Raw genomic sequence first — 22,629 nt, forward strand, 5'->3', positions numbered from 1 at the left:
CTGGTCATCATATTTAGTCAAAGTGAGTTTCATTATTCAGCCCTCATGGGTCTCAGTTTGCCCTTGTCTGTCCCCAGTAAATTAATCTGCTGCACAAAGTTACAAGCATCTAAAAATATAATCAAGAAAGAAACAATCACTTCAAAACAACATTAATATTAATAGCAGTTCCTTTCAGTTTTTTTTAAAATAATAATGTATAGACCGTATAATTCTATGTAAATATTTGATGGCATTTTTCTAAACATGCAAAGTTGACTCACAAGTTGCCTTATAGATGAAAGCTATCTACGTGTGGATGGGTTTCAGCTTTTTGCTTTTGGTGACATTTTATGGACTTTTCATAACTCAAAAGATATGTTCAACAGTGCTAATTTTTCCAAGACTGATGGATAGAAGACCCAATCATCACACACTTTCATACAAGTAAGGTACGCTTTGTTTACACAATGGGAATGAAACCATCAAATACAAAATTTCATAAGCACTGAGCCCAGATTTTTTATTATATATATTTTTTTCTCGCGCCAATGTTTATAGATAGGCCCAGTAATTACAGCGATAGAGACAGAGCATGTAAACATAACATCTTAGTTAAGCCAATCTGACCGCTGATGTAATTAAGAATGAGTCTACTGAAGTTATGTAGAGCTACTTGAAAAACAAGGAGGAGCACTTTCTGAAGTACCTCGTAATGTCACACTGTGGAACTGAGATTTTGAGCTGTGAAGAGTGAAATACAAAGTTAAAGCACAAGGCTGTTTAAGTTACTGCCAGCGCTGGAGCTCTTATCCGTACTTACCCGGTGCTGTTGAGAAAAGTCATCCCTGTAGTGCAGCTCCTGGACATGGAGGACAGGTGGAACCAAAAGGCTGGAGCACACTTCCCGCTGGTCCGACGCTCAAAGCCATAATCACTGGAACAATATTTAACAACTCTGGATTAAAATGATTGCTGTGTATGTCCACTGTTTCTCCATGTATTATTTAGTGGTGAGTAAAGAGGCCATTAAACAGGACGTTGCCATATGTGTTGGGTCATGTGGTCAAAGTGGTACAATTATAATTACTGCATTCTACTAAATGTACCACCTGTGCTACTATGCGTCTTTGTTCAATATATTCATCCATCCATTTTGTTTCGCTTATCCTGGGCGGGGTCACGGGGGCAGCAGTCTAAGCGACGACTCCCAGACTTCCCTCACCCCAGACACTTTCTCCAGCTCCTCCGATGGGATCCTTGGGCGTTCCCAGGCCAGCCGAGAAACGTAGTCCTTCAGTTTATTCAGTTCCATTTTATTTATACAGCACATTTAAATAAAACTTAAGATGCCCCCTAGTGCTTCACTTAAAAAGTCAACAAAAAAACAAAAATACAGATAATACGACACATTGGCAAAGAACAATAAAACAATAAAACGCTGATATATCCTGTCTTGCTTGAATTAAATGCTAGGGAGAAGAGGTGAGTTTTTAGTCTAGCCTTGAACTGCAACTACTACAGACTGCGAGGATGTGACAGACAAAGGGAGACTGTTTCATTTGGGTGCAGCCAACAGGAGGTGGTCAGCTGACCTCAGAGCTCTGGGTGGAGTATACGCCTCCAGTAACTCACTCAAAAGAGGACTCATAGAGTGCAGACATTTAAACACAATTAATTACTATATGTCCAATTGTGTGTGATGTGAAGTCAGTTGTTCCAAGAATGTATGACTATTCTAGATTTAAGTATTTAGATCCCAAAATCATGCACAAAATCAAAGCAAAATACAACTAATACAAGCTACAATACATCATAGCATGGTTAAAAGCTAATATTTCCCCTTTAAAATCACACACAAACATCAAACCAGGATGAGAATGAAAACAAGTGGGAAAAGACACATGACAAAGACAGATCAGATCTTCCTGAGGCAAATTCAATTGGAGCCAAGATGGAGGAGACTGCAGTGTGACACTCGCTTAAGAGATGACTGATGCTACTCAAACCCAGACAGACGGAACAGGGCTTCACAGAACATATTAAACAACACTATACCACTGTGACATTCAAACGCTTTGCCTTTATGCGATACACTCCAATCCACCGCAGTTGTTTGTCCTAGGAATTAAACGGCCAGGCCTCAGCGCTTCCTCGAAAATGATGGGGACAAATTGGCTCAATTAATGCAACGCGCTCGCAGATGCAAAAGTGTTGTGATTGTAAATGAAAGCTATTAAGCCTGCAGATTTATGAGGGACAGGGCTGCTTCACTCAAGAGACCCGCACCCCAGAGACACCGCCGCGTAAAGGAGAAAAGAAAAGATAAAATACATTTAGCTGATAATTGTGTAGAAAGCAGGTTACGGTGTTTATATAGTAACTCCAGCTGGGGCCATGGGGAGAATGGATACACAAGCTGATCTGAGGTATGAGCTTTCTACGATACTATGACTGACCTTTGACCTACTAGTGCATACTGTCAAACAAATCTGTGGCTATTTATTGAAATTTTCACCTTCAGTATATTTATAGTGTATACAGTGTAACCCTTGGTGCCACACTGCAATCCTATAACTGTCGTAGGCAAACAGCATTTTGAATTAAACTGCAAAAAGTGACTTGAATTCAGAATATTTTTAACATTTTTTATTAGGTTTTATTGGACTTATTCAATTTAATGTATTTCTGGCTTGTCAATACAATGCTTCTTTTTTAAAGCAAAATTTACTCCCAATGAGGTAAACAAAAATCAACATATAATACCCATTTCCAGCCAAATTACATCAAGATTTTGTTAGTTTAATGCCACATCGCGGAACATTCAGCAATATCACCTCGCATCATCGAGACAAGCATCGAGATAAAGGCAGTTCTGATACGTAATAGCTAACATTTAGTTTAAAAAAAACAAAAAAACAAACAAACTTTGTTATCACCGCTGTAATACAAGTAAATACAAAATGTTCAGTTCTGACAATTTTGTATTCAAATCTAAGAAATGTATTCAAAATTATTAATAATGCAGTTCCACCTGAAAAAAAAAAAAATGAACTTTGTTCTGAACAAACTACCCCAACCACTTGGTCCTCTGTGAACCAAAATTGCATAGTTCAAAAAACATCCTTGGACTTGGCTCAATCTGCCTTTTCCTTTCAAACCATCAGATGGTCGAATCAGCCTCCAGACAGTCTGAAATTTTCTGTAGATTTGAATAATTTTAATAGAAATTTTAGTCTAGTTTTTAGTCTAGTTAAGCTGTACTGTTCTGTTTCACTGTAAAAACCTGCATATAATTATATATATATATATATATATATATATATATATATATATATATATATATATATATATATATATATATATATATATATATATATATATATATATATATATATATATATTTATATATATATTTATATATATATTTATATTTGTATAGACTGTAGGAAACATCCTGTATTGGACATGGGGACATTTTATTGTATTTTACTGCTAATGTTATTGATGAACTGTTCGTCTTATAGTGTCATTGTAATGAAATGTGTATTTTAAAATGTGTTCACCTGCTCAGGGTGGCACATGGAAAGTAGCAGTAGCTAAATTTGATACAAATCATCTTTTCTTTTGTTAGATTAATGAATCTGTACATGGTCCCTGACAAATTACGAACAAATAAATAAAGAAACAAAGAAAGTTTAAACTTAAATCAAGCCTGATTTAGTTTTGTGGTTAGTGACCTTAGACCTAGTCAAAAGTCAAGCAACAATTTTAACTTCCAAGATGAAATTTGAGATTCCTAGTGCAAACTCACACCCAGCCCTCTGTCTCACACATCATAATTGACCTGGACTTGTGTAATCTCCAAAGCTTTATAAAAAAAAAAAAAAAAAAAAAAAAAAATCAAGATTAATTACCCATTTCCAGCCAAATTAAATACAAGAAATGCTAAGAAACTATTTACATTTAAGTCTGATAGACCAGAGCAGATGTCTGTATTTACCCGGGACAGTCCCAGTTTTAAACCCTGTGTCCTCTGTCCCGGTAGATTTATCAAAAACTACGGATTTGTCCCAGTTTTGCACAAGAAATGTCCCAAGTGTCTCTATTTTTGACCATTCTGATCCCCACCAACAGTAAAGGGGAATATGTTCTCATTTGTTCAGCTAAAATACAGAACACAAGGTTGAAAATGAGCATAAGGCAAAAAAAATAAAAAATAAATTCACTGACAGAAGTCCTTGAAATGCTATTTATACTAACCATCCCAACCCGGGCGTGTCCCACTTTTGAATTTTGAAAATCTGGTCACCCTAGATAAGTAAATATTATGCTGAGTGCAAGTAATTTTTTATCTCATGTAGATAATGACGTTTTGCAGTGTTTGTTTTTTTTTTGTTTTTTTTTGTTTGTAATTGAATAAGCTAAGGTAAGGTAAACTTTATTGTCCCTAATTTGTTTTGGGCTATATAAACATAAAATTCCACGTGCAAACACAGTCACTCAGAACAGTATACAGATACATGAAGTCTAGCTCCTAAAATATCCGCTGTCTGTTAAAACCTGTACAAATCAACAGTTCATAAGCCCCGTCACAGCCATCAAAACACAGTATACAACACAAAAACTACTACTGGCGAAAAAGTGCCACAAAAATAGAGCGAGTCTCACCACTCAAAGTCGGCCTCGGTGCAGTCACACGGAGCAGACGACATAGACAAGGCAAAGCTCTGGCCCATCACACAGCGGGACATCGACTTTAGCTTTCTGTAGATCCTCTTGGCTCCCATCAGGCACGGTTCTCCCTGGGGGTTCCAAAGTATGGAAAGTATATTTAAGAGTCAAGTCACAAAAATAGCGCCATGAAATAAACTGCTTTTGTCATGCTTTTCTCTATAAACAACAAAGACATGCAACAACAATCTTTGTACAAAAGTTGTATGTGTCACTGCTTTAAATGTATACAACAAAATAGCATCCGAGAAGCTGCCAGGTCTATCTCCATTTTTAGTCTAGGTGGGAAGTGAATATGAGATGAGCTTAAAACAAGATAAAAAAGATTAGCAGGCGATAGTTCCCCCGGCATGCATTGGGTGTCACTAGTGAGACGTCAAAAAGCAGCTTGGTCTCATGAACAGACTTGGTTTTCCAATTGTGATGTTTTGATGAAAAAGTTACACTATAAATCTTTACTGGTGAGGGGTTCGTTACCTACTTGCCTTTAATATATGAAGAATTTGCTTTGCATGAAATATTTCACTGTATGAAGCCTATCTATTTTTTTTTTATTGCTAGTGGAAATATGCATTCTTACAGTGAGCGGGGGCCTCTCCAGAGACTTTTAACTTCAATTTTCTGGAGAGGTGCGCTAGATAAGTTTAATGCGTCACTGTGGAACATTCAGCAATATCATCTACCATTACTGGGGCAAGCATCGAGACAAAGGGCATTCTGATAACATTTAGATCTGGTTTAGTTAGTTTAAACTTACACGAAGTCTGATTTCATCTTGTGGTTAGTGATTACATCAGGCATGCCCAAACTGTGGCCCGGGGGCCAAATGCGGCCCTCAGAGCAATTTTTCTTGGCCCTCAAGCTTAGAGGTGAATTGGCCCATATTATCTTAAACGGTACTTTTTATTGTACATTTCTGAATATCTACTTTAACAAGCCCATATCAAATATTGAATGTGTCCCATTGAGGTTGTAAGCATGAATAAAAGTCTAATGGTTCAGTCTAACTTGTAATAATAACACAGATTTGAAGTATTTACTATACTGGCGACCAGTCTATGGCCCTCAGTCGGTCCTCAGCTTTGTCTGTGTTTTTATATTTGGCCCTTAATAAGAAAAGTTTGGACACCCCTGGACTACATGCTGGTTTGATTCTGATTTTTGCCATGTTCTGTTTAATTGTACTTTACATCTTGCTGGCGTAGACCTAGATAGAAGTCAACTAAAAATTTTTACATCAAAGATGAAACTGAAATTTGAGATTCCTTGTTCCAAATCACACCAGCACTTTCTCTGTCTGCGCTGCTGACTGGGACCTACCCCGTCACATCATAATCGACCTGGACTTGTGTCATCTCCCATGCTTTATAGTTTGATCATTGGCAGACTGGGAACATATGTGAGTCCAGACTGATTACTGCTCTGGTGTAAGAATAAAGGGGAGCTCCTGTTTGGTCTGGGCAGGTCTGAAGAGCTTTGGGAAGGATTTAATTCATGCAAGAAGACGACACTTGTAGACACGCTACGTAAATGATTAGAGAAAGTGAGATCAGGCATGAGGGCCCAGCAAATGAAAATATACGCAAGATCATTGCAAGATTTTGATGAACAAAGGGGTATGTTATTGAATTCAGTGACAGGGAGGATTTTTTTTGTACAAATAAGGTAGCTGAAGTGTCTTGCCAAGGACACAATGCAAGATGGAACAGCCGAGGTAAGTCAGGGTTCTTGCCATAGCTAAATCTTCACTGTCCTTCAGTGCAACAAGGGCATTCTGTCAGGAGCAAAGGCTAAAAGGAACAGTAGTGGGAGTGGTTTCGAGAGGAACTTCCACTTCTATTTAACATATGGAAAAGGCCAAGTGAAAGGTCCAATCTGTGGAGTGACAACCGCATTCATAGTGATTACAAAATGTTATTATTATTCGAAAATTTTATACATGAGGACTAAAACATGGGTCGTTCCAAATAGGACACGCTTCTGGTTCCAACAATGTCAACAATGTCATTTTGGTCTTAAAATGTTTGTATTAACCCACTCTACATGATTCTGGTGTTTTTATTTTGCTATTGTGTCCTGTACAATGCTATTTGCTATTGTTGTTTGATTGACAGCGTTGGTAACTGGACTACACGAGGTCAAAATAAAGCAAAACTACATTCAAAAAGTGAAAAGTGAAGATGTGTAAGGATAAGACGTCAAGGGCCATGAAGAATAATTGAGACCAAGCACAGCAATACAGTACATCCTCAAGTCTAATCAACAATCGCTTAATAAAAGACAAAACTGTTATAAAATGACATAACATAAACGACTGGATCTCACCTTGTCAGCACTATGTAAATGACAGTCTTATTAACATATCATTTTTTCACAAGATTGAGAGTTTCAGCGCTGTGTTATATCTTATGCAAACCTGGTAGTGATCCAATTTGAAGATGGTGAATTTTAACACAAATTTATGGAGATGTCGCATTAAGTGTCGCTCTTATGTTCAAATGAAGCTGGGATCTATATTCCCGCTCCATCTGGACAGTGTTTAGAGGGGCCGCTGTAATGAACAGTTTGGACTCTTGCGTACCTAGTTGTAGAGGCAGAGGTGCGTAGAGCGGCCAAAAAATGTATTCAAGTAAGAGTAGCGTTACTTCAAAACAGTAAAAAAAACTATTGGGGAAAACTACTACCCCAGAGTAATTTAACTGTTTAACAATGGGAAGAAGAATCAAAACTTTTACTCATGTAAGAGCACTGAATGAAAATATTATACAAGTATGAGTAAGTACGCAGCTAGAAATGTACTCTGCCTTTAAAAGGTTATTCAAGTACATGTAATTAAGTAAATGTAAATGAGTATTACCCACCTCTGTGTGAAGGTGTATTGAACAGTTTGGGTTCTGGTGTACCTGGTTATGGAGGTGTAATAAACTAATGAACAGTTTGGGCTCTAGTGTACCTGGTTGAGGAGGTATAATAAACAGTTTGGACTCTGATGTACCTGGTTATGGAGGTGTAATAAACAGTTTGGGCTCTGGAGTACAGGATTATGGAGGTGTAATGAACAGTTTGTGCTCTGGTGTTGCTGATTATGGAGGTGTATTGAACAGCGTGGACTGGTGTACCAAGTTATGTAGGTGTAATAAACAGTTTGGACTCTGATGTATCTGGTTGAGGAGGTGTATTGAACAGCTTGAGCTCTGGTGTACCTGGTTATGAAGGTGTAATGAACAGTGTGGACTCTGGTGTACCTGGTTGTGGAGGTGCCAGGTCTGATAGTCTGTTTCACTGCACCTCCGGTTGAAGATGGACCTGAAGTCAATTTTCACCAGCTGCCACTCAGAGCGATGACTGACGTGGCCGAAAATCCTGCGAAATAGGCACACATACAGAGGCTTGTTATTGAAGAGCACGCTGTACCAAAGTTTTCTCATAGATTTAAGGATATGTATGTGTTTTGTGTTTTAAAATATGTCTGAAACAATTAGAATTATAGAAAGTTAATCTTGAGTCTTTCATTTTAAAGGTGCACTATGTAACTTTTCTGGAGGTGGTGCAGCCTGCCGCTTGCCTGTGTAACGGAGTAATATATATGCTGCTTTGCCTGTAATGTCCCATAGTATAGCATTAAACTGGTATATTTTGCATGTATGTCTTTATTTAAATACACTTGTTTTTATTGCCCAAAATTACCATGTTACCTCTCCACAGATCTGGCATGTAACTTGGCTTGATGATGTCACATGTTTTTTTGTGTATGGAAATAAACAAATTTATAATGTAATAAGTAATATTCTTGAAGTATGAGAGACAAAAAATGATAAGGAGGATATTTCAAAACTATTAGATTGAAAAAAATGTTATTGTTCAAGAAAGGATACAAAATCTTCACATTAAAAAGTTAGAAGAATCTTTGAGCAGACCACCCTTGCAAATTGAGGGTAATTAATCAAATCTACCAATTAAACACATCATGTTTTAATGATAAATGAAGGGCAGGCAAACACTACCTTGCAAAAAGAACCCAGCACTATAGCAGTTAATTTTATCTGAATTCATTTGAACTACAGTGAAACCTTTGCTAACCAACTTACACCGATTGAGGTCCAGCACATTGCACGATAGTGATGGGACTTTCGGCTCATTTGTGGGATCCAAATCTTTTGGATCCGATCTCATCAAAGACTGGCTCTTTTACTGTTTGTGAGAACAATGTGAGAACTCATTTTATCCACAAACTAATCACAGAGAGATGACCAAGGCTGTTTAAAATGGTTCAAACTGAGAGTGGCAGCATGTTTACCCTTTAGAATTATGAAAATCCAAATAAAATGTTGCACTACATTATTATTATGATTATTATTAGTAATAGTAGTGGTAGTAATAGTAGCAGTAGTAGTAATAATTATAGTATATGACATTATAATCCCAAATATGTTTTTTTTTTCTTGCACAAAGATCTCATTCGTGTTCCGTGCTCTGCTTCTGTGCTGATTCTTGTTCATGTTGCTATTGTTTGTTGGTTTAGCATTAATCAGTGAAAATCCAAACAAATCAATAATCAGTCAATCAATAAGATTTGGTTCTTTTAAAAAATAAGATCCGGTTCCAACCATTGATATGAAGGAACCGTTCAAAAAAGCCGACTTGTTCGCAAATGTCACATCCGTACTGTATGGCATGTGCATATTAAACACAAAAATACCATATCTAATGCAAAAATAATCTAACACGATGAAGAAAAGAACACGATCAGCATACAGCCTGAACAAGAACATCTTAGTCCTGTAATGGGCACTCTGCAAGAAAAACGGTCATGTATCTTATTGCATTAGTCAGGAGACAGATCTACATGCACTTTCCTCCCTCAGAGCTTACGGTAATCACCACAACTAACCAGATAAATATTCTGTATACTTCTTCAGATTAAGCGGGAGTATTTTTGTGCGCTGACCGCCCTCACCGTTCATACCACAACCTATTCATCACAATCACACTGTCAATTAGGCTCCCAGGCACCCAGCCGTGACAGGCACTTACTGTAAAAATGAGTACAAATTGATAAGAAAACGGCATTATGAAAACTAATGGTGTGTCTCTTGTTCGGAGGGGGTTGTAAGACACTAGAGTACTGCTGGAACGTGCTGTGTAAAAGATCAGGGACATTGAGGGGGAAAAAGATATGGAACAAGAACTGATATGGACATTTCTGAGGAAACTTTAATTATCCTCCAAAGTAGATTATGTTCTTTGTGTTGTAAGGTCTTTGCACTACTGTGATAAAGAAATGTCGTTTTTGGACTAGAGATAAAGCGAAACCATGGCCATGTACATAGAAATAGGTAGATAACGAGGAAGGGTATAGGTTGAATATCCAAAATGGTGTACATCCATTAATGTTATGGTTAAATCAGATTTCATTCATGCGATAAGGCCCAAAAAACTCCACAAAATGGCAGTGCTGGGAGTCAAAAAATACAGTTTCTGGAAGAGAGAGTTATGTTTGCAGAGAGGGAGCCAAGGTGGTTCTGAATAGGTGAAATGGAGTGGGGAGGATTGATAGAGAATAACTTCAGAATTGGAGGTGTTGAGCTGAAGAAAGTTCTGCCCCATCCGACTGTTCACATCGTTAAAGCAGTCAGCAGCCAGGCTTCCAGGATTGTTGTGTCATTGTCTCAGTGGGAGGTGTCGTACAGCGTGGTAGTTATGGTGGACCACGTGGACTAGTACAGTCTATGTGGTCTCATTTATTGGTTTCAGACATACACTGTATATATAAATGGACATAGCTAACCTGCTAGTTCCTGCGTTCCAAATAGGAAGTGAGCATAGTTGTGGTTCTGGCTCCTTTGACTTTGCATTAGAAAACTGTTACCCCTCTCTCTGTAACTGCTGCTGTCAGGCTTGTCATTTTGGTCTTAAAATGTTCATATTGACTTGCTCTACGTGATCCTGGTATTTTTTATTTTGCTATCGTGTCCAGAACTCAAGATATAAACATTAATAACAGACAAACATGCAGCGTCTATCCCCAATACTGCTCCCGTTAGCGTTAGCAACCGGTTCGATTGGCAGCACTGCGAAGGGGTGTTACCGTCAACAGCCTCACTCTGTATTGCCTCTTTGGTGGCTATGATACTCGCAGCCAGAAATCCAAATATGGGAATATACACACTCACTCAGTCCACACTTTTTGACACTTTATACAGTCTGTGGTTTCAGATATGCAATTCCTTCCTGATTTGAAGGAATTTGTGAGGACCAGGTGAGGACCTTTCCCCAAATGTTCAAAATGTTAGATTTGAACTGCTATGGCCACGTGTCAATCACACCCATCTGAATTCAATGACCAGGCTCACACCTCTGTAAAATATTGGGGAAGTGTGTACTTTGGATTCCAGGCAATATGTTAAATTATAATTGGCTGTAAAAAAGTAAATTAGCATATGCTCAAAGTGACAGTGATGGTATTGCGAAAGCTAAAGGCGTGTCTCCTCTTGCACTGGTTGCAGCAGACTTGGGACAGACTGAAACGTGTGTGTGTCTCCTTTAGGGCGCACTACAAAGCTCTGCCAGTCTGTCTATGGTGGCACTTGTCATGAAACATTGATGTAAAGCCTGTGGAAATCCTCTGCTAACACGAAATAACTTCTAATTTACTGCTGCAGAGAGGAGAGAGCGGGGTTATAGACCATGCAAGTCACAGTACAGCATTCCAGTGAGAAGAAAGTTTGCTGCAGTATATGAAGGAATACATTTATCAGGAAAAAATATGCAAATTGCGTTCCCTTCTTGAATTTAATGATGTTATAATTTCAGATGAGAGATTCACTATTTTTGAAATAAATAAATGCTGAACCATATTATTGTTTGTTAAGGATCCACAGACATGCCATTATAATCTTATACTTTTGTTTATTTATGCTGACAGTGAAGTTTTTGTTTCACGTGGACAGGCCCAGTAATTACATAGATATTGGCCATAAACCAGGTCAACAAAGAAAGTTGAACGGCAGATTCCACCATAGAATTATAAAACTATTATATGTGTTGAATTCAGTTTTATTTAAACAGGGACGTCCCGCTGAGATTCAATACCTTATTCACACGGGAGATCTAGCCCACGAGGGACCTACTGCGGTACATATGTTTACAGAGGGAAAACCAGAGCACCCAAGGGAGACATACAGGGAGATCGTGCTACCGTCACCCAAAAAGACACCACACAGGAATAGTTGCTGTGAGGCAGGGACTAACCACTTTGCAACATTATTTTAATATTACTTGGGTGGAAAAATGCTTCGAATGTGTTCAAATCCAATCACTCTGAACCACTCTAGCTGGTGACAAAAGAAAACTCCTGCCACTGTCGTAATTAAAAAAAAAAAAAAAAGAAGAAGAAGAAAAAAAGAAAAATCCCAGATATTAATGAATACTAAAACTAATATTATTTTATCATTTGATGTGGCATTTTTTTACCTTATTATAGTTATAATATTGATTTGTTAAAGGAGGTTTAATTTCACAGTGTCAAACAGCACATTAATGCATCTTATACTAGTCAGAGGGAATTTTTGTGTAAGGTGGGCATTAAAGCTATTTGTAAGTAAAAAAAAAAGGGGGAAAAAATGTTGATGATAGTAGTGCAATAGATCAACTACCTAATTTGCACTTTTTTGTGATAATGTGCAATAAGTTTCAAATATATGCTGTTCAGTGTGTTTAGTTGTGATTTGTAGATTTGTATTGTAACAAATCTTGTGTTCTCATGTTAACTGCTACTACTGGACTGACGTTGCATGGTCTTGGCGACAGTAGATCAGTTGGTAGGGAGTTTGTCCACTGATCCAAATCCCGCTCCCACAGATGAATGCCGCCATTGTGTCCTTAGGCAAGACACTTAACCTACCTCGCGCACAGTCTCTGCGTAGATTGGTGTATGAATGTGTGTGTGAATGGGTGAGTGCCTCCCATTGTGATAAGTAAATGCTCAGCTTCGACAATTTAATCCTGTCTTCAAATCTAAGAAACCTATTCAAAATTATTAATAATGCAGCTCCACCTCCATTGAATAAAAAAAAAAAAAATTAAACTCTGTCCCGAACAAAGTACCCTCGGCATCAGACAAAGGAATCAGCTCCCAGACAGTCTGAAATTGTCTGTATATTTGAATAATTTTAGTAGAAATTTGAAAAAGCTCATTTTAGATAATTGCGTGTCGACATCAATCTAGTTTGTAATGTTCTGTTTCACTGTAAAAACTTGCACATAACAATTTTTAATATTTGTTTGGACTGTAGGAAACATAATGCATTGGACACGGTGACATTTTATTGTATTTTACTGCTAATGTTAATGATAAACTGTTAGTCCTATAATGTAATTGTAATGAAATGTGTATTTTTAATGTGTGCTCACCTGCCCAGGCACTGCAAATGGAAAGGAGCAGTAGCAAAATCTGGTAGATATTATCTTTTCTTTTGTAAGATTAATGAATTTGCACAAGGTCCCTGACAAATAAAGACAGACAGAAAGAAAGAAAAGTGCTATATAAAAATGTGACAGTTTACCATTTGGTGTTGTGGATGGGGAGTGATTACACCGTCTATTGTCGTTTGTTGTTGTGTTTTGTGTCTATTGCCTGTCCAACAAGACTTTCCCGATAAAGGAGACAAAACGCAAATTTAATCTAAGTATGGTTTTGCATTGTATTGTAATTGGTATTGCGTATTAAGCTTTTCCTTTGGTGTCTGTGTAATCTCTCAGTCGTCCAGGTCTGATCCACAGTAAAAGAAAAATTCAAATCTGTCAACTGGACAAAAAGTTGTAGGAGTGAAGATGCTTCGCTGCTCATCTAAGCCGCTTCTTCAGTTCCGGTCAGATTACTGATGGACACGGCCTTATATTTATCTGGAGGGAGGAGCAAACTACACTGAAACTAATGCACCTATTGTTTACAGTTTGTTTGTTGGCTTGTTGTAATGAGCTACACTTTTTCCCTTGGTATTAATATCATGTTTCAAATGACACTAGCTTTAATCATTTTTCTTCAGTATGCAAAAACGCTAACATTATCATTGATTATGCAACAATGTTAACTATTCATTTCCATGCACTTTTCCCTTATGGGGCTTGGCAGTGGAGCTGAACCCGCGTTTGATGAAAGGTGAGGTGCACTCGGGACTATGGCCAGTTAATACTTTTAGATAATGAGAGACAACCAGCGAAGCACTACAGGCAATCCACATTTGCAAATTCAAACTCCGGATGTGAAACCACAGAAGCACAGAGCAGAGAGAGGCGAACTCCACTCCAAAGTACTGCTCTCCTACTGTGATGACATTAAAAACCAGCCTAAGTCGAGTTCACACAAAATATAAAAATACCATAGTTATACGTTCCTGTGTAATTTCTCAAGTTCTTTTTATGCATGTTGTGATAATTTGTCTTCCTGTTCATCAAATGTACGGATCTCCTGTGATGCTTGTATGGGGAGTGCATTTTTGAAGTTGGATATAGACCTTGAAGGAAAGCTGTTTTATTCATGAAATGGAAAATATAAAGTATACAGGCACAGTTGGGAGGGCTGAATTGAGCAGGCTTAGATAGAGACGCAGACAGAGGCTTAGCTCACACAGCATAAACTAGGAGCGTAGAAAATAGTGCAAATATTGTTACTCTAATATATGGAAATAGCTTACATGTACGGGAATAATTTTAAGGCAGTACATCTGACAAGAGATTAACCAAAACTCTACAATCAAATCCTTAAAAAATACTGACAAATCATGTTCAAACCACAAACTGTGCATTTTTTAGTGTTCTGTTCCCAACACATCCTAACAAATTACCACGATGAGTTTATAAGCAAATTTCACAGCAATGTTAATAAACACTTGCATGCATAAAACATTTTATAAACCAGGAAGTACAGTGTTAGCATGATATATGTTATTGTTAGCTTTTTAAAACTTCACTCTGGTCTCTGAAAGTTCTGAAAAGTGCTTATAAATAAAGCAGTTGTAATTTGTTGAAGAATAGATGTTAATTTTATGTTTAAAGGGCCCGTATTATGATATGTTCTGATCTATGTTTCCTCATCAAAAATATACTCGGAGTTGTCTTTTGTTTCATTCACACATGTTAAACACATTCTGCATATTTAAGCTGTTCTTCTCCTCAACAGAAAACACTCTGTTCCACCTTATGATGTCATCTGGTAATACAGGACATGCTTCACTATGTTTTTAAACTTCATACACTTTCACTAGAATCATTTGGATACTTTCAGGCCAAAAATGTCCCATTTCTACTGATTAAAAGGTAAAAGGAGCTGTTAACTTTTACTACCGCTGTTACTACCGCTTCATGACATCACAAGGTGGAACAGAGCATTTTGAGCTTTGGATGTAGACACACTAATAATAAAGGATTACTAAAACATGTGTGAATGAAACAAAACACATTATAATATGATTCAACGCTCACAAGAGTTAATTTTGCGTAATATAGGACCTTTAAACAATGTAATGTTGCAATCTTGAGTAAAACCAAATACCTCAACCTCTATGCAAAGATATACATTCCCAGCGTCTACCCTCTTCACACTGTGGATCAGCACTATCTTTAAGCCTACATATGATATTATCTCCATATTTGTGTTGTACTCACGTCATGATAAGCGTCTCCTCTCCAGGCTCGCCCAGCACCCCGTCCACAAACAGCGGCGTGTTTGTGAAGCTGTACTTGTTCCACTGTCTCCCCTCGTCCACACTCAGCCTAGAACACACAAATGATCAGTGTATGGACCATATCTACGACACGTGTGTGCAAAATAATGACCCGGGGGTTGTCTAGTGAATGCTACTTCATTTCAGATTCTTTACAGAGATGGCAGTTAATCCTATAGTATACAACTGCACAGGAAAAGGTGAAACTGGGTGGAATGATACACTATAAGCTGCATTTGTAATGACTGATGATATTCTGTGTCTGTTTCTGTTTTATTTCTGTTTCAATGAATAAATGTTATAAATTGACGATAAAAATTACTGTAATCTCATTTTGAATATTGTTAGGGTTATCTGGGCTGTCGTTGTGTAGTGGAATTATTCAATCAAAATGTAAAAAGAATAAACCATTTCAGATTTTTATCACCATAGTCACCATATTTCAACACTAAACATTTGTACTGTAAATATTGTAAAAAAATAAAAAAAAATAAATAAAAAATGCACGATAGAAATAATGATCTGCCCAGTCAACTTATTGGAAGTCAACTATTTAGATTTAATACAAACTCAAAAATGGCACTGTTGATACTTCATCAATATTCCCTGGTGATGTGAAGCTAACTGAGGCACTGCTCTGTCTGAAGCGCTACTACAAAAGTTAGACTTTAATGTGTTGAAGCATAGCCCATAAAAAAAAAAGAGAGATTTGGAGCTACAACCGGTAAGCTGAGTCATGCAATTAAACAAGTTCCTCACAAATAACTTTACAGTCACAAGCTAGCTAGCATCAGCCAACAGTTTTTCAGTTAACCACTTTCATTTTTTTATGTTGAAAAGTGGGACCATGAACGCTCACATTTATCACAGACTCTTGAATTTGTATTTTGTTGTTTATTTTCTTAGTTATTTTAAAAGGTTTTTGATTGTTACTGCTAATGTGTGCACCATCATAACAGCTGAACATTCTGCCATAGACATCAATGCTTCATGGTTGGAATCATATGTTAACTGCAATTTAACAAATGTATATCGTTTGTCTTATCCTAGTCGTTTAAGTGCGATTGCGTTAAGCCTTGTAAACTTTCTGTGCAAATTGACAATAATAATAATGTGACAGATGCAGCTTGTTGTTATAATAAAAAGTAAGTACCACAGGTGTCGGATGGACTGCGGAGTGTGTCTTATGGCCACCAGCGCTCCTCCTTGGTTGAGAAACAGCACAGCATACTCCTCGGTGAAGATCTGCAATGACAAAACAAATGTCCAAATCTCAACATACGGACAAAAACGAGCATAATAAGCCTACACTATATATACGCGCATGTGTCATATGCAGCAAATATAAACTATACACAGCTGAAACAAAACACGGTGGGTTATAATGATATTTTAGCACATTGAAACTCCATCTGTACTATACCAAAAAAACCATGTATAGCGTTTGGATGTTAGACTAATAATACATTTAGACTTGTTTTGGCATGGTTGCAAGGTAACAAGTATGAAATTAGCTCAATGTGTCACCTCTGCTGCCCATGTCCAACTGGGAACTACTGTGTAATAATAAAAAAAATAAAAATAAATTAGTAATAATAATAATAATAATAATAATAATAATTCTAACTCCCACAGTTGAGTGCTGCCGTTGTGTCCTTGGGTAAGTCACGTGGGCACGCACAGTGTCTGCGTACTCATGTGCATAAATGTGTGTGTGACTGGATGAGTGTTTCCTTGATGTAAAGCGCTTTGATTGCCTTGAAGGTGGAAAAGTGCTGTATATAAATGTGACCAGTTATGATTTACCATTAGTGAAATGAGTAGGACTCTTACATAAATGCATATATAAGAGGATATTTGGCCTCTTGAATTATTGATGACAGTTATGTTCTACTCTGTACCAACAAAATCAAACATTTCGAAAGTTTTAAATGTATTTAAATAATAACAGTAATAGAAATCATATCTGACTCCACAGTGCACCAGCCATGCACTACATACATTCATGATATTATCCTCAACATTATTCGTTTTCATTGCCTTGTTTAATCAGAAACAAGCCCTCTAAATTACAAGTGACAAGATCAAGGGAAGAAAGGGCCACCCACTCGTGACTCATACCGCCACTGAATTGAATTACCTTTGAGATTTGATTTGATTAATGACCATAAGGAACAGAGACAAGAGTACAGTGATCAAAAGATTGCAGATTAGTCTTAAGTGAGAGGAGATAAAAAAGCAATAGAAAAAAGCTGGTTGTTTGCTCAGAGGGGCAACGAAAGTCATGGTCATCCACCTACTTCAACAAGACGTCATTGAAAAGATGTTAATTCTACACAATTGATAGAAACATTATCTTTTGAATGGAGATATGTAAATGTGTTCACACAAAGATACGATGTAAAACTGAACCCTCCAAGATGAATAGGTCTACACAGCATAAGGTTTCCTTGAAAGTATGTATACATTTACTATAGCCCTGACTATATATTAAACACAAATAATGCAAATGTGTAGAAATTCTGAGAAGTATATCTGGTTCGAAGAAGAGATATATTAAATTTGAAAAGACGTGTTTGTTTCTTTTTTAAATACAATTATTTCTGAAGTGCACGGTGAAACAACATACCCAACTACATCCCCATAAGGCACCTTTATTTGCACCTGCTACATAAAGTACAGTAACAAACCTGTTTATGAAATGACATGTTATCATATACTATTACAAGTACAAGTACAAGTAATGAAAAATAAAGTGTGGAAAAAAAGGGCAAAAAATGTGTCGTTCATGAAAGAGCACTTTTGAATTATTAATTCACATCTAATTTCCATTCTGGTAAAGGCTCTCTCATCTCATATTAATTCATTAATTACAGCTGTGTCTCCCAGGAGGTGCTTTGAGTAGACTCAATGCTCCTTCACACTGAGAGGAAACAGGTAAAGCTCAGATGACCCCTGGATGCTTCTTTGAGGAATTTTCTGAGAATTTTTACCATAAATGTCAAGTCTTTGATTGATTGACTGGTTGATGGATTTGTAGATAGGTAAAGAAATAAAAAGCATGTTCCTTCTCACCTGTCTCCATGTGTTGCCTGCATCTGATGTGATGAACACTGTGACGTTTGTGGTGGTCAGCTCTCCCCCGATAGATCCTGAACAAAAAGAACATTTTTTATTCAAAACTACTCAAATTTGGATTTCAAGTTATTTTAAATACTCTGGATGTGCAGTAGATGTGCATGTTTGTTAAAAAAGGTTTGTGTAGTGCTGGTTTTCGCAGCATGTGGAATGACATTCACACATCCGCACCCTGAAATGAACCAATAAATCCACATTACATTGGTCTCTGCAGCAGCCTCGTATGAAGACAGGCTCTCTGCTCTAATGACTTTGATTTAATCGTAATTGGAGGCAGGTGGTTCGACATGAGGCTGGGGCAGGGCACTTCTGCAGAGGTGTGGTGAAACCTATTAGTTTGGCTTAGATAGGACGCATTAAAAAAATGAAAAATTACACCGCTAACAGATTTCCGTTTAATTCCCAAGAGTGTTACAAAAATAATAATTTAACTAAACAAGAAAATGTATGATTTGACCACAGTTAAAATGCAGTGTGTTGTATGCCTAGAATTGGCAATGTGCGATTATTACCAAAGGACAAAATTATATCAAGAGAGATTAGAACTTGCTACTCTTTAGTCAGCGGGAAATGTACACTATTTCTTAATTTTAATCAAACAAACTTTATTTATCAAGCTTTAACATCACCTGCACAATAGTCTCATCTTCCCGCAAAAGTAATGCTCAATAGAACTAACTATCGCAGATCGCCAGCTTCTCCTGACAGAACACTCATATTTTAGCCTTTTTTGCTAGATTGAGATTTTGCCTTCAAATACATTATACTTAACACAATGATAAAACATTTTTGGCTTTGTAGGCCGTGAGAAAACGTCACAATTACAACATATTTATCAATTCATTTATTACTCCTCAAAGCTTTTCTTTAGCCATAACTGCCCAAGGTCTTTAGGGCTTTAAGATGATTTCTCTACCCCACAAGTCACTGTTTCCCTGCGCTTACATTCCTCCATGCATTTAAAGGTGGCAGATTATGTAAAATCATCTTTAATGAGCTAATAGTTATAACAGTGTTTGTACATGTTCGGATTAGCTAAATCAAAGTTGTATTTGGATTGATTCATGTATGTTTGAGTAATCTTTCTTTGTTCTGTATTCAAGTTTTGAGTTTCACCTACCCTCTATTTCCACCCATACTTACTTACAATTATAACGGTCAATAGATCTGTTTCTAATATTATAACTAAAAAAAAAAAAAAAAAATGTCTTTCTTCATATTTAGCCTCTCTTCACTTCTTTCACTCAGGTCAAAAGCTGTATGATTTGTGCATCTATAATAATAAAATAAAAATACATAAGGGCCATTGCAATAGTGTTCAAAAATGTTAAACAAAATATTATATCTTTTGAAAGCTCTGAAAATGTTCCATATAACAGACATTGCTCCATATAACAGAAGTTTATGAATAGTCTCAAAATGGCTTCCATCTTTGTTTGTGCTTTAGCCTGGCCTTCCCAGGACATCAGGGCCACGTGCTGCTGATGTGTTATTGACAATGCAGGCACACGCTGAGTAAATATCACTGAGCTGTGAATTCACCTTGGGGCATCGGACACATATTGCACTTTTGCTCTCTTCTCTCTTCCTTTATTTCTTCTCTAAAGCCAATTCTATGTTTTTTTTGTGTGTAAGACTGGTACATTTCCAGGCTCTGCAGCTCAGTCCTGCCATTTGGCCCTAATGAAAGGTGAAGTGACACATGCGGGTTGTCATACGCTGTGGGGAACAAACAATGCAGAGATTTATATGGCAACACAAGAAAAGAGGATTAGACATACTGTGGACTATGTTGTTGCACTGAGATGTTGGGAGCAAAGATTTTCAGCAAGAGAAACTGGCAGCTTTTGTCTGTGTTGTCTAAGTGATTTTACAGTCTTTTATGTCTATTCAAGTTAGCGTGACACTTTAAATTGTGTTCAAAGAAAGGATAAATGCTTGGTCTGAAAAGGAAACTAGATTGATATGGTTTTGGAACCCTGTGCTGTATCAATGTGCTTTTGTAAATATCTTTGGAAGAACCGATCAGCAAACACAATACGCAAACAAGTAAATGTCAATAATGCATGACGTTACTATAGAGTTTTCTAATGCTTAATATTAACAGCAAGCGGTGGAGCTGGTTAGCCTGATGGCACCCTACCAGCCTCTCTAACAACCGTTCAAATACCAAATCTCAGTCCAGTCCCTATGGATTAAAATGACTTTCAGATGGAAGTCAAAACGTCTCGATTTCAAACACATTGTCCAGTTGACTACCTTTGAAACTTTTCCTATTACAGACTGCAAGGCCATTTTCAAGCTGCCCAGAGAATCGATGGACTTGTTGGTGCACATGAACACTGGACATTTTACACAAATCAACTTTATTTATGGAGCTAGCGTAAATTCAGCCTGGAAGACCTAACTCCGCTCCCATCTACTCACCACTTCTCCAGAGTTTACCCCCCTCCCGCTCGCCCCACACCCTCTTCATGCAACCGGCACCCAGTCTGCCCTATTTAAACCCCTATCGCAGATGCATGGCTGCTTCAGTTTGTGCCGCATCCCACCCCCTTCGCAGCACCTCCTCAGCTTCAACTTTACCACCTCCAGTGCCTAGACCCTGGGGGAAAGACATCTCCTAAACATCATCTAACTCACTGGCACGCCCATCTTCGCAATGTCTTCTGCCGGGGTCTCAGCGCCAAAGATAACTCATTCAATAAAGCCTTCTAATACTTCTCTTTCGTGTCTGTCTGTCTTTCCAGGTTGATATAAAACACCTGACAGTCTCCTACTGTTTAACTTTACATTCCTACTTAACCAGAAGTGCGTGTTAGTAACCATCTGAAGCAAAAGTGGGCGGGTGGGGCAAGTGGACTGCAATAAATCTGGTTTTAAAAGGGTTATGGAAATGTAGTAATAATGTCTGCACGGTTTCTCATCCAAAACATATAAGACAAAAAATAAAGCTACGGTTGTTGTTTGAAAATTCATTTACATATTACTTCATGCAATAAAAAAATCACCACAAATACATCTAGTAGATTTTAATCACCTGATGCAATTATGAGTCCTGGTGCTGACTCTTTGCTCGCGATGTTTCCAGATGTGTAGGGATTCGCCGAAACGTGCAGATGGAGATGCAGTGAACAATATGGCTGTGGAAAAGAAAACTGAAGTTATTTAACAACCTTGTCATGTTGAATCACATCACCAGAACGTTCCAAAATATCCAATATAAGAAAATTACAGTTACAAAGTCTTGGATGCAACACTCAAGTTTTATCCTCGATCAGATTTCCCCATTGGCTGGTCTCACCATTAATTTTGATTGGGTTAACCTTTACAGACACAATTCTCATTACGAGGCAGCCAAATGCCAGTATGCAGCCAGTGTTGTGGCTCGCTATGTTAGAGGTTTATTAAAACTTTGACATTTCCTGACAAATAACTGTATAACACAAAGCAGAAGGTACAGCACTGAATGGCTAATTGGTTTATCTTATGTGAGTTATTTCCATGTAATGCGTTAATGTGAGACTATAATGCTTAGGTGAACAAATGGAGGTGAAGGCAGGTGTGCAAATGAATTATACACAAGACATTCTTTGCTTTGTGTTAAAATCAGCAGAGAAACAAATTTGGTTAGACGTTCTAACTTTTTAACTGAAAAGACAGAATTTTATAATGAATCTATTATTTATTAATAATGACCAGTAGATAGCTCAGCAATTACTTGATTAAGGGGTTAGGAGGTAGATAAGTAGAAGTAGTTGCTAAGTCTGAATAATTCTTAATTACTTGGTCATTATGACAAAATTATTTCTACAAGCCTCCTGCCGCTTTTCACATTACTTCTCACACTACTCACAGTGCCTGTCATGGAACACATGCTATAATATTCCACAGTATAGACAGATTCATCTCCAGGGACAATCTTGTGAAGTATAATTTTAATATTCTATTTTAAATGAATCATGCTGGTGACGTGCCACCTCCGGAAAGTTAAGCAGTGTTACTTTATGTATCACGCAAATGAATTTGTAGATTTCCTTCCTTTTATTTGTTT

The 22,629-nt window shown here is 37.4% G+C and overlaps 1 protein-coding gene across 2 annotated transcripts in view; it reads right to left on the reverse strand.

Moving 5' to 3' along the window:
• LOC117394140 (VPS10 domain-containing receptor SorCS1) overlaps nucleotides 1-22,629 on the reverse strand; it is a 241,090-nt gene that overhangs the window by 24,881 nt on the left and 193,580 nt on the right. For both annotated transcript variants that reach the window (XR_008648783.1, XM_055223835.1), the window contains exons 11-17: nucleotides 21,616-21,718; nucleotides 18,513-18,589; nucleotides 16,591-16,682; nucleotides 15,379-15,486; nucleotides 7,959-8,076; nucleotides 4,651-4,784; nucleotides 803-916 (exon numbers count right to left, since the gene is read on the reverse strand). Coding sequence is in view for 1 of the 2 variants with exons in the window: in XM_055223835.1 (XP_055079810.1) it covers nucleotides 803-916; nucleotides 4,651-4,784; nucleotides 7,959-8,076; nucleotides 15,379-15,486; nucleotides 16,591-16,682; nucleotides 18,513-18,589; nucleotides 21,616-21,718 (746 nt within the window). In the remaining variant the exon portion in view is untranslated. The remainder of the gene's footprint in view (nucleotides 1-802; nucleotides 917-4,650; nucleotides 4,785-7,958; nucleotides 8,077-15,378; nucleotides 15,487-16,590; nucleotides 16,683-18,512; nucleotides 18,590-21,615; nucleotides 21,719-22,629) is intronic.

The sequence above is a fragment of the Periophthalmus magnuspinnatus genome, chromosome 1 (genome assembly GCF_009829125.3).
Source record: "Periophthalmus magnuspinnatus isolate fPerMag1 chromosome 1, fPerMag1.2.pri, whole genome shotgun sequence".
In the NCBI taxonomy this organism is placed as follows: domain Eukaryota; kingdom Metazoa; phylum Chordata; class Actinopteri; order Gobiiformes; family Gobiidae; genus Periophthalmus; species Periophthalmus magnuspinnatus.